Source organism: Hyla sarda, chromosome 6, assembly GCF_029499605.1.
Source record: "Hyla sarda isolate aHylSar1 chromosome 6, aHylSar1.hap1, whole genome shotgun sequence".
Lineage (NCBI taxonomy): Eukaryota > Metazoa > Chordata > Amphibia > Anura > Hylidae > Hyla > Hyla sarda.
Window position 1 is genome coordinate 63,368,645 of NC_079194.1, and position 13,107 is coordinate 63,381,751.

At 42.7% G+C, this 13,107-nt stretch overlaps 1 protein-coding gene across 3 annotated transcripts in view; it reads left to right on the forward strand.

The window, feature by feature from the left end:
• Positions 1-13,107, forward strand: part of PLA2G6 (phospholipase A2 group VI) — an 83,066-nt gene that overhangs the window by 32,416 nt on the left and 37,543 nt on the right. For 2 of the 3 annotated variants that reach the window (XM_056523938.1, XM_056523939.1), the window contains exons 8-10: positions 7,289-7,397; positions 9,999-10,133; positions 11,689-11,779. In XM_056523938.1, the coding sequence (XP_056379913.1) occupies positions 7,289-7,397; positions 9,999-10,133; positions 11,689-11,779 (335 nt within the window). The remainder of the gene's footprint in view (positions 1-7,288; positions 7,398-9,998; positions 10,134-11,688; positions 11,780-13,107) is intronic. The other variant, XM_056523940.1, reaches the window with a different exon arrangement.

Below are 13,107 nucleotides of genomic sequence, written 5' to 3' on the forward strand. Positions count from 1 at the left end.
TCTACAGGTTGGGGAACACTGCTGTATGGGGTCTCTTTGAATCGCCCTGCTTTTTGGATCCAAATTAGGCTGTATATAGCAGGAACACACCTGGCACAGGTAACAACAGTTTATAGTTTTTCCATGATTCAGTCAGGGTAACGTTGCCAATAGATATTAGATATATCGCAATGGTCCTGATGATTTTGATCTTCTGCTGACCTTTTGTCTACAGGATTTTCCTGGCAACTTCCTCAAATGAGATAAGATCTATAGAGTTTTTATTTAAACCATTGCAATTTTTTGCATTCCTAGAGCAGGACTGATAGCTTGTTCTGCATAATTCTGTTGCATGTCTATGTCCATCAATAGCTGATAGCTAAACTGGAGCATTATGTAGTATTCAGCGATAGAAAAATGTGCTTGCTAAGCAATTGGTATGTCTGTGGTTTGCATCTTTCTCTCAAAGGAACTAATGTACTACAATTCCAAGAATTTGCAAAGGAGTATTTCAACTAGGAAGGGGGTGGGGGCAAAAGAGTGAAAATACATGAGTCCAATTGCCCCCCCCGAAACAATGCCAGAACATGTCAGTAGCACAGAGGTTAAGAAATGACAAGCTCAGAGTCCTGTCTACAAATGCCCGCAGTTTTGGTAATAAAATCAATGAACTTGGGTCAATAATGTCATCTGAGAATGTAGATTTAGTGGCTGTTACTGAGACATGGTTTAATGAAAGTAATGACTGGGACATAACCATACCAGGGTACTCTTTATAAAGAAGAGACAGAGAAGACAAGAGAGGAGGAGGAGTGGCCCTTTATGTGAAAGATGGCATAAAATCTAACCTAATACAAGTTAGTGAGGCAAACATAGTCAGTTTGGGTTATGTTGCCGTTTGGTAATCATGCAGTAACTCGTGTAGGTGTGATATTTAGACCACCTGACCAAGTTAAAGAATTAGATGGTCTTCTTCTAGTTGAAGAAATAGCTAGAATGACAATGAAAGGGGAAGTTATTATGGGAGACTTCAATCTTCCGGATATAAACTGGAAACCAAAATAGCAAGTTCTGCCAGGAGTATAGATATTCTAAATTCCCTACTGGGGAGTCAACCCGGAGGGACGACATTTTGGATTTGGTATTCACAAATGGGGATTTGGTATATGATATTGTAGACGAAAGCTTGGGATCTAGTGATCACCAATCAGTGTGGTTTAATATAAGAACAGTGAAGGAATCGCACCACACAAAAACTAAAGTTTTAGATTTTAGAAAAAACAGACTTTTTAAAAATGAGATTAGTCGTAAATGAGTCCCTATCAGACTGGGACGAATTACATGGAGTCCAGGAGAAATGGGACTACTTCAAAGACGCATTTTTGAAGGCAACAGAAAATTGCATTAGATTTGTCAGTAAAAGCAGAAAAAGGAAGAGACCACTGTGGTACTCAGCAGAACTGGCCAAAATCATAAAAAACAAAAAGCTACCATTTTAGTACGGTAATTATAAAAAACCCAGAGCAATGAAGATGGGGAAATCTACAAGATTAGGCAGAAAGAGGCCAAGCAAGTTATAAGAACTTCTAAAGCACAGGCAGGAGAATAACTAGCTCAGTCTGTGAAAAAAGGGGATAAGACATTCTTCACATATATAAATGAAAAAAGGAAATGAAAACAAGGAATAACTAAATTAAAAACAAAGGAAGGAAGGTATGTAGAAGAGAATAAAGGGCTAGCCGACTGCCTCAATAAATACTTCTGTTCAGTTTTTACAGAAGAAAACGAAGGAAAGGACCTCAATTAGGGAGGAAGACTAATGGATCATTTGATGAATGTGTCTTTACAGAGGAAGCGGTTCTACGTTTTCTGTCTAAAGGGAAGAATAGAAAAGTCACAAGGGCCTGATGGGATACACCCAAAATTATTAAAAGCGCTTCGTAGTGAGCTAGCAAAACCGTTAACAGATTTATTTAACCAATCACTGGCAACAGGAGTCGTCCCGGAAGATTGGAAATTAGCAAATGTCGTGTCCATTCACAAGAAAGGTAATAGGGAGAAATCAAGCAACTATAGGCCAGTAAGTCTGACATCAATAGTGGGGAAATTAATGGAAACCCTATAAAGGATAGGATTGTGGAACATCTAAAATCCCATGGATTGCAAGATGAAAAACATGGGTTCACTTCAGGGAGATCATGTCAAACAAATCTTATTGATTTTTTTTGACTGGGTGACCAACATAATAGATGGCGGAGGGGCAGTAGACATCGCATATCTAGATTTTAGTAAGGCTTTTGACACTTTCCCACATGAAGACTTATCAATAAACTACAGTCATTGAGCTTGGACTCCTATAGTGTTGAGTGGATTAGGCAGTGGCTGAGTGACAGACAACAGAGGGTTGTAGTCAATGGAGAATATTCAGAGCAAGGTCTTGTTACCAGTGGGGACCTCAGGGATCTGTACTGGGATCAATTTTGTTTAATATCTTCATTAGTGATAATGCAAAAGGTCTCGATGGTAAGGTTTTCGTCTTTTTGCTGATGACACAAAGATATGTAACAGGGTTCCTGGAGGGATACTTCATATGGAAAAGGATTTAGGCAAACTAGAAGAATGGTCAGAAATCTGGCAACTGAAATTTAATGTGGATAAGTGCACGATAATGCACCTGGGGCGTAAAAACCCTTGGGCAGATTATAGAATATTTGTCACAGTCCTGACCTCAGTATCTGAGGAGAGGGATTTAGGAGTAATTATTTCAGAAGACTTAAAGGTAGGAAGACAATGTAATAGAGCAGCAGGAAACGCTAGCAGAATGCTTGGATGTATAGGGAGAGGTATAAGCAGTAGAAAGAGAGAAGTGCTCATGATGCTGTACAGAACACTGGCGAGGCCTCACTTGGAGTATTGTGTGCAGTACTGGAGGCCGTATCTCCAGATGGATATAGATACTCTAGAGAGAGTTCAAAAAAGATACTAAACTAGTACATGGATTGCAGGATAAAACTTACCAGGAAAGGTTAAAGGACCGTAACATGTATAGAAGAAAGAAGAGACAGAGGGGATATGATAGAGACTTTTAAATACATAAAGGGAATCAACACGGTAAAGGAGGAGAGCATATTTAACCCATTAAGGACACAGGGCGTACCTGTACGCCCTGGGTCTGCTCCCTTTTCTATAATGCGGGGCCACGGGCTCTAACAATGGCCGGGATCCGTGGCTAATAGCGTGCAGCACTTAACCCTTTAGACGCGTCGTTCAAAGTTGATCGCCGCGTCTAAAGTGAAAGTAAACTACCCCCGACTAGCTCAGTGGGCTGTTCGGGACCGCCGCCCGAACAGCTGGAGGACACAAGGAGGGCCCCTACCTTCCTCCTGTGTGTTCGATCGCCGATTGACTGCTCTGTGCCTGAGATCCAGACGTGAGCAGTCAAGTGGCAGAATCATTGATCAATGTTATCCTATGGGATAACAATGATCAATGTAAAAGATCATGTGTGCAGTGTTATAGTCCCCTATGGGAGCTATAACAATGCCCAAAAAAAGGGAAAAAAAAAAAAAGTTAATAAAGATCATTTAACCCCTTCCCTAATAAGTAGGAATCATCCCCCTTTTCCCATTAAAAAAAAAAAAAAAAAGTGTAAATAAAAATAAACACGTGGTATTGCCACGTGCGGAAATGTCCGAATTATACAAATATATATTGTTAAATAAACTGCACGATCAATGGCGTACGCGCAAAAAAGAATTCCAAAGTCCAAAATAACGTATTTTTGGTCACTTTTTATATCATGAAAAAATTTATAAAAAGCGATAAAAAAATCCAATCAATCCAAAAATGGTACCACTAAAAACTTCAGATCACGGCGCAAAAAAAGAGCCCTCATACCGGCCCGTACACGGAAAAATAAAAAAGTTATAGGGGTCAGAAGATGACAATTTTAAACGTATACATTTTCCTGCATGTAGTTATGATTTTTTCCAGAAGTACGACAAAATCAAACCTATATAAGTAGGGTATCATTTTAATCGTATGGACCTACAGAATAAAGATAAGGTGTCATTTTTATTTTATTTTTTATATTCAAACAAAGTTTATTGAAGGAGTTTACACACAGTACAGTCAAGAAAAGCCATCGTAAATAAGGACCATAACATATCATACCAAAAAATATAAATAAAAATAACGTAAGCTACTGCGTATGCTTCCTGAGTAGCTAAACAAGTTTTCCGTTCATATTCTTGAGGAAAAACTGGCTAATGACAATAGCTATCGCAATGAGGGCATATCTACAGTATCGAAAGAGGGGGAGAGAACAGAGGAGTAAACAGAGGATGAAAAAGAAGGGATTATAAGCAAAAGAGGGAGAACATAGCAAAGAAGTAGTACCAACCTCAGAGTCCCCGTCCGCCACCTCTGACAAGCCCACCATCTAAGTCGTCATCAAGAGTTCGTCTCAAAGTACATCAGAGCACAACAGTAAGGGAGAGGGGGGGGGGCAGTCACAGGTGTATAAGGGGGGGGGGAGGGGAGGGGGGAGGGGAGGGGGGAGCGGTAATGTAATGTAAAAGGGGAGTGTATTCAACCCACTCTGTATTGGGGTGTCTCCAAAAAGGCTAGCCAGGAATGCCATATGGCTATAAACTTGTCATTGCGTCTTGAGGAGTCAGCCATCAAGTCCTCCATGCGGTATATGAAAAGAACCTCTTTGTACCAGTCAGTGAGGGAGGGGGGGTGGACATCCTTCCATTACCTCGGTATAACCGTTCGGGCCGCCGTCAGCAGGAAATTTGCCAACAGTCTGGAGGGGTTTCTACGAGATACTGAAATTCTAGACAGGAGTAGCACTTTCGGGTCATTGCGGAACGATACTCCTGAAATAGTCTCAATACGGGACACCACCGTTGCCCAAAAGGAGGTCAGACCGGAACACGAACACCAGACATGGGCCACAGTACCCTCTTCAGTCCCGCAGCGCCAGCATAAGTTTGAGGTCGCTGGGTACATCTTATGTAAGACAGAGGGCACCCTGTACCACCTGGAGAGGAGCTTGAAGTTAGTCTCTTGGGATCTACAAGAAATCGATTTTATGACACATGCTGAAGGCCGTGGTCCAGTCCGACGGGGTGATTGTGGTATGCAGCTTCTTCTCCCATGCCCCAGTGTAAGTGGGCAAGTTGTTGGACATCTCTTCCAGCAAGAGGCCATATATTTGGGATACAGATTTGATAGGCGGAGAGGGGGAAGTGCACAAACTCTCAAAGCGGAGTAGTGGCCTATTCAACCTGAGGCTTCTACCCTCAGTCTCCACAAAGTGTTTAAGCTGTAGAGACTGACGGTATCTGGCCGTGGTATGAAGGTGGGGCGGGACCAGAGCTTCATACGAGCGAAGCAGAGTCCCCTCTAGAAGCCCCTGTAGAAGCAGAGAAGGCGGGTGTGAAAGGCCCAAAAAAGTGGAGCTGGACATTCCCGGTGGGAATCTGGGATTGTTCAGTACTGGCACCAAAGGGCCATCTGGAGAGAAGAGGGACGTATTACGAAGGAACCTCTTAAAAACTGTGAACAGTTCCCGAGACACCCAGGGGAATCAGTGAAGGTCCCACATGGTAATTGTATTGGGTGGTAACCAAGGGACAGATAGCATCTCAAAGTTCAAGTCTGCTAATTCTACTGCCACCCATCGCTTGGCGGATCGACCATGAAAGAAGTCCAAGAAATGCGACAGTGAGGCTGCGATATAAGATGCTTTGCAGTCAGGGATTGCCAGACCCCCAGATTGCTTCCGTCTCGTCAGTATCCAATTGGCTATCCTCGCCGGCCGATCCGCCCAAACGAAGAATCGCACCAATGAATCCAATTTCTCAAAAAAGGTCAGGGGCAGGGCCAGGGGGATGGTTTGGAACCGATATAGAAAACGAGGTAGCACATTCATTTTTAGAATGTTCGCTCTGCCCAACCAGGAAAAGGTACCCCTGGACCATTTAGTCAAGTCCCTCTCTATGGCCGTCAATAGGGGCTGGAAATTGAGGGAGAACGTTTGGGTTAGGTCAGCAGGTACATGTACCCCCAGGTATTTAATGGAGGAGGAAGACCATCTAAAAGGCTACATTCGGCGAAGGGTCAACAGCACGTCCGGGGGCAGAGTAATGTTCATCGCTACACTCTTTTCCTTTTTCACCCGGTGTTACTAAAGTAAGAGTACCTACGTAGGGTGTCTTTGAGCGCCGGGAGGGAGGAAACGGGAGAGGGAAGATACAGCAACAAGTCATCAGCAGTGAAGGTGTAATTTTTACCGTAAAATGCACTGCGTAGAAACAGAGCCCCCAAAAGTTACAAAATTGTGTTTTTTCTTCAATTTGGCGCACAATGATTTTTTTTTCTTCATTTCGTAGCTATTTGGGTAAAATGACTGAGGTCATTACAAAGTAAAATTGATGGTGCAAAAAATAAGCCATCATATGGATGTTTAGGTGCAAAATTGAAAGAGTTATGATTTTTAAAGGTAAGGAGGAAAAAATGAAAATGCAAAAAACGGAAAAACCCCGGGTCCTTAAGGGGTTAAAAGAAGAAAAACTACCACAAGAGGACATCATTTTCTATTAGAGGGGAAGGGTTTCTTCAGTAATATCAGGAAGTATTACTTTACTGAGAGAGTAGTGGATGCATGGAATAGCCTTCCTGCAGAGGTGGTCGCTGCAGATACAGTGAAGGAGTTTAAGCATGCATGGGATAGGCATAAGGCTATCCTTCTTATAAGATATGGATAGGTATAAGGCTATCCTTCATATAAGATAGGTATAAGGCTATCCTTCATATAAAATAGGGCCAGGGACTATTGATAGGATTCAGTTTATAGGGCAGACTAGATGAGCTCTTATCTGACGACACATTTCTTTGTTTCTATGGTTTGCATAATCTTTTACCATAGCTTTTAGCCACTAGGTGGCAGTGCTCTCTTACTTTTCTCTTTGTAGACAACGGATGTCCCTGAATAGCTGCTAGGCCAGTGTTTCCCAACCAGGGTGCCTCCAGCTGTTGCAAAACTACAACTTTCAGCATGCCCGGACAGCCGTTGGCTGTCCGGGCATGCTGGGAGTTGTAGTTTTGTAACAGCTGGAGGCACCCTGGTTGGAAAAAGACTGTGCTAGGCAAAACTGAGCATAAATATCTGGTAGGTGACATCCAACCTAAAACCAATGACTTCTAAATTACATTTTTTGTTGAAATAATATTAACTCAGCACCCAAAGCAGTAGGAAAAGAGTGAAGAAATGTCATCTACATGTTCTATTCCTCAACAGAAAGATCATCTGGAGCTTATCAAAGCCCTTATGGTTTTTGGGGCAGATGTGGAGCAGGCAAATGATTTTGGTGAAACACCAGGACTCCTTGCGGCCAGGTCAAGCAAAGGTAACACATTTGTATAATGGTGAACCATGTATATTTGACCACTATCTAGCTCTGAGTGCTGGTTCTCATTGAGGCGATCCAGATGAAAGTATGGAGACACATAGGCAATGCTCCATGGGAAAAGCATGCAAATCTGCTTCTCCAGAGGAAAAAAAGTGCTCTCTAGTGCCCCCTAAAGGTAACTACCCTGTAAGTCAGTGTCCGACTCTTAAAGGGTACCTTTCATCAATAAAACTTTTGATATATTATAGATTAATGTATGCAGAATAACTTTCCAATTGCATGTTATTATTTAATTTTCCACTTTGAAAAAATGACCACTAGAGGTCTCCCTACCAGTCCTGGCTGCAATCCCTTTTTATAGATTTCAGACTCATGCTGGAGTCCTAAACCTGCAGCCGGGACACAAACAAGCTCAGTTGGCAGCTCTGAATCTTCTCCTCTCTGTTTACAACTGCATGTGCAGAAAGAAGAAAGATTGGAGCTAAGATAGTAAAATGAATGAGGGCATGCAGTAAGGCAGAGTCAGGAGTATGCCCTGCTATGCTATGAGCACAGTGCTGGCTCCTGCCTGTCTGATTGACGGGCAGGGAGCAGTGCTGAGCTTGTCTGTGTCCCGACTGCAGTCTGAGATTTAGGACTCCAGCATGAGTCTGAAAAAAAAAAAAAAGGGTTTTCTACTCGTATCAAAAACTAGGTTCTAGATATCAAATCATTTCTGTCCTTTATAAAAACTGTATGACATGTCAAAAGTTTTCATTGGTCGGGGTCTCGGAGACTCCTACCGATCTCCTCTAGATATAGATGGGAGGTACTCACTGCACTGACACATGCTTTTCCCATCTCTATCTAGAGATCAGTGGGGGTCTCAGCACTGTGACCCTGATTGAGCAAAACTTTTCAACATGTTTGTGTGCACATGTCAAGTTTTAACAAATGACCATAATCCTTTAAAGAGCATTTTACCATAATTAAACATGGAAAAACTGGGTAAAGATTGGTATGGCTGACGTACCCCAGAATCCTGGATGCTCAGGCTGCCTAAGTATACAGTGATATACATTCCTCCCCAATTTAGCCATGTGTCTAAGCAGATTTTCAATTGATGTGTAAGTTAAAACTGATTTTGCTTCAAAATTTATGCAAATTATACCAACTTGACTACAGGGGATAAAGCAAATACATTTAGTGTCTAAGCTTCATGCATTTACAGTGGTCCCTCAAGTTACAATATTAAAGGGGTATTTAAGGAATTCTTTTTATTTGACTATGCTACAGGGGCTGTAAAGTTAGTGTAGTTCATAATATAATATATCACAATTCTTCTGTGATTATAGCCCAAATATTTATTTTTAACAGCATACAAAATTACTCATGTCTCGGGATTTCCCAGGTTTCAGTGCATCGAGACCTGACCTCACTAGTCAGGTGATCAGAGGGAGCCTGTCCTGCTTCAATTTGGCAACAGCTGTAGGCCCCCTGGTTAGAAAACATTGTGTTTCAATGGGTGGGGTGGCTGATGTGTGGGAGAAAGGAAAGTGATTTCATACTTGCAAGCATGGAACTGTGGGATGTGTAGTTTAGAGAACAAAATGCAACAGGAAATGCAGTTCTGTCAGGTACGTACTAAAATCACCTTATGGTGGATAACCCCTTTAATCTGTTCCAGGCAGACCATTGTATGTTGAGACCATAACTCTATGGAAACCTGGTAATTGTTTCTGAAGACTCCTTCAATCCCTACTGATCACAGTAATGCTGGTGCCATGTTTCCCAAGTGAGAGGAGTGGCAGAGAGCATGCCCGGCATTTGCTCTATTCACTCCCTATGGGACAGCTCAACATTGCCGTGCGCTGAACTCTACTATCTTCAAGAGTCCCATGCACTCTGCCGCTCCTTTGTCAGGCATCAAGGGACCTCTTTTCTAGCAATTCGGGGGGGTCCCAGCAGTCTGTAATAAGTCTTAAAGGAGATATCCAGTGCAGTGCAGACTTTTCCTTCCTGACCGGGCTGCAAAAAAAGACAAAACAAACTTTCACTTACCTCCATATGTTCCCCCGGAGCTCCGCAACAGCTGATCGGTCGGCCAGGCTGTCTGCTTCCTACTTCCTTTAGCCAGGTATGTCACACGGCTCTTCAGCCTATCACCGGCCTAGGCGGGACATTGCTGCGGCCAGTGATAGGCTGAAGTGCCGTGTGACGTACCTGGCTAAAGGAAGTAGGAAGCAGACAGCCAGGCCGACCGATCAGCTGTTGCGGAGCTCCGGGGGAACATTTGGAGGTAAGTGAAAGTTTGTTTTGTCTTTTTTTGCAGCCCGGGCAGGAAGAAATAGAAAAAGTCTGGGCCGGACATCTCCTTTTAACCTTTGGATAACCCCTTCAATGCATTTTACTTGTTTTACAAAGCATCTAAGCTAATCACATTTCTTTTTTCATTTCATTCAATGCTTTACTGTAGTATTTATTGTAGTATTCGTGTTTTATAACCGATTTCTTTCCGTAATCCTCTTCAGTTGCATGAATGACAGCTCACGTTTTCCATTACCATTGGATCCATCCATCCATATGTGATGTTATTTCTCCCCCTTCACCTTTTTTAAGGATCCAATCGCAAGGTTCTACTCGACATGCTTTATAACGTAGGAGCAGAGCGCTGTTTTCCCCCAGACACCCAGTTTCTACCAGCTGCATCCTCCCCCACTACAGCGCCCCCAGTGGACAGAACTAGCAGCATAGGTAACCTGCCTGTCTCCTGCAAAAATCCTCCCTTCTGCAGTCAACACTACTGGCAACTCAAAGCTTGCAACTCATTCACTTAAAGGGATACTCCACTGGAAAACATATATATTTATATATATATATGTGTGTGTGTGTGTGTGTATGTATGTGTATGTATGTATGTATGTATATATATATATATATATATATATATATATATATATATATATATATATATATAGTTTTCTGTTTTTGTTTTTTAAATCATGTGGTGCCAGAAAGTTCAACAGACTTGTAAATTACTTCTATAAAAAAAAATCTTAATCCTTCCAGTACTTATTAGCTCTCTGCTGACACCTCTGTTCATTTTAGGAACTGTTCAGAGCAGGATAGGTTTTCTATGGGGATTTGCTCCTACGCTGGACAGTTCCTAAAATGGACAGAGGTGTCAGCAGAGAGCACTGTGGTCAGACAGAAAGGAAATTCAAAAAGAAAAGAACTTCCTGTGGATAACAGCATGACAGCAGCTGATAAGTACTGGAAGGATTAAGATTTTTTTTAATAGAAGTAACTTACAAATCTCTAACTTTCTGGCACCAGTTAATAAAAAAATAAATAAAAAAAATGTTTTCCAGTAGAGTACCCCTTATAAAAAGGTACCTGAGTTTTTTTCCAAAAATTTTTGACATGGTTGGGGTCCGAGTGTTTAGACCCTGACTAATCTCTAGTAGGGGGGAGTGGAGCTTGGCTGAGTGCTGCTTCTCCCGATTCTCTGTGCACGTGCCCTGAGACAGCCCCATAGACTCACTTTGTGTTTGTCTCGTGGCACAGCCAGGAGAGAACGTACTGAGTACTCTGTACCTGGCTTGTTCTTGTGATTGGGCTGAACTCACAGACCCCGACTGATCAAAACTTTTGGCATATCTCTAGGGCAGTGTTTCCCAACCAGGGTGCCTCCAGCTGTTGCAAAACTACAACTCCCAGCATGCCCGGACAGCCAAAGGCTGTCTGGGCATGCTGAGAGTTGTAGTTTTGCAACAGCTGGAGGCACCCTGGTTGGGAAACACTGCCCTAGAGAATGTCAAATTTTATGGGGAAACTCAGAGACCCCTTTAACTCAAATGTTGACCTCTTCTTACGGTTCTGAGTTCCCAATGATGGTGATGACTTGACCCTGACTCCATGTGCCTCCACCTTCTCCTTTTTGCAAGCTTCCTTTATAAACCTCTGCCGCTCCTTTTTATTTTTCCAGGTTCTCTTTCTGTGTTTTCAGCCTGTGATGTGGGAATCCGTTGTCTTTTATTTCACGATCATTTCTTCTTCGTAAGCTTTCTTTTTAAGAATTCTATGCTAGGTCTGATACGTTTAGATATGTTCTATATGGGAGCCTCACTATATAATGTTCCCTTCTGTCAATCTCTCTGCTAGAATAAGTTTTTATGATTTTTGGTTTTTCTTCGCTTTTCTCTCTGCTCTTTATTCATTTGAGGGCTCTTTATTTGTTGGCTTTTCTGCTTTACTTTCTGTGAGCTTTTGTTCCAGTGTTTGTTGTAACCTTGTTATTGTTCCATAGGTTTCCAGGATTTGCTGTATGTTTCCACTGCATTATCCGGTATGATAGGGCCTCTAGACTGCGTGGACTATACTGGAGATGGCCTAAGAACGTGAGTGACCCTTTAGATGATGCACAGCCCTGTCCACCATCCCTTGCCTCTGTTTTCCTTTTGTTGCCATTTTTCTGTGGATAGAGTAGGAATTGCTCTGTATAATGGGAGGTAATACAAGTAATAGAGCAATAGATGTGCCCTATTGTCTTCCTAAAAGGCGTTGTCTACATTAAGGAACTTATGCACTAGGGATGTAAGAAAAAAATCAATTATCGCGATTTTTCATTTGGCAAAACTGAATCGATTCAAAATATTTTAGAATCGATCTTTTTCGGGATGTGGAATTTGTATCTTCTGACGCCCGGAACAGCATGTCCCGGGCGTCAGGAGATACAAATTCCACATTTGTGGAGCCGGGCAGGTGAATTTTTCCGGCTCGTGCAAGCAGGGCTGGATCTGACGCGGCGTCGCTCTGGGTGTATGGAGCGGGCTCCCGACTCGTGCCCGCTCCGTACTCTGCAGCCCCCGGCTGTTTTCAGTAGCCGGGGGCCACTGATGCAACGCCGTCGCTAATATCAAGCATGCGGCGCTCAAAGGGGTGTATGGAGCGGGCTCCGGACTCCTGCCCGCTCCATACTCTGCAGCCCCCGGCTGTTTTCAGTAGCCGGGGGGCCGCCGCTAATAGCCAGCATGTGGCGATCGCTGCTTCTGGCTATTAACCCTTTAGATCGCCACTGTCAAAGCTGACAGTGGCGTCTAAAGTGATCTGTGAACGCTCCCTGGTGGGCTAGATCAATGGAGTTCAATAGAACTCTATTCATCTGTCTGAGGAATCTAAGGCTAAGTTTCCACTTGTTTTTTTTCTGGCAGTTTTTGGATATCTGCCGTTGCAGTTTTGAGCCAAAGTCAGAGGTGGATTCAAAAGGAATGGGACATATAGAGGAAGGACTTGTACTTCTCCTCCCTTATGGATCCACTTCTGAATCGTATCGCCAAATTCTTGGCGATTCACACCCCTACTATGCACATACACCATATTCGGTTATGCCAAGCTGACAGCCAACAGCTACCTCTCCCTCTAGCCTTTAGTTATATGACAAAAACAGAACTCCAAGGTGTGGATGGGATACAAAGGCGCTCAACAGCTAGGTAGTAGGACCAAACGTTTATTCACCCATAATGCAACGTGTTTCACAGCACAGCTGCTTCATCAGGCTTTCTTGCCTTTAGTTGACAGATGGGGTCCCTTTTCAGGTTCCACATTTCCTTAAAGGGGTACTCTGGTGGAAAACCTTTTTTTTTTTTTAAATTTTAATTATTTATTTTTTTTAAATGAACTGGTGCCATAAAGTTAAACAGATTTGTAAATTACTTCTATTAAAAAA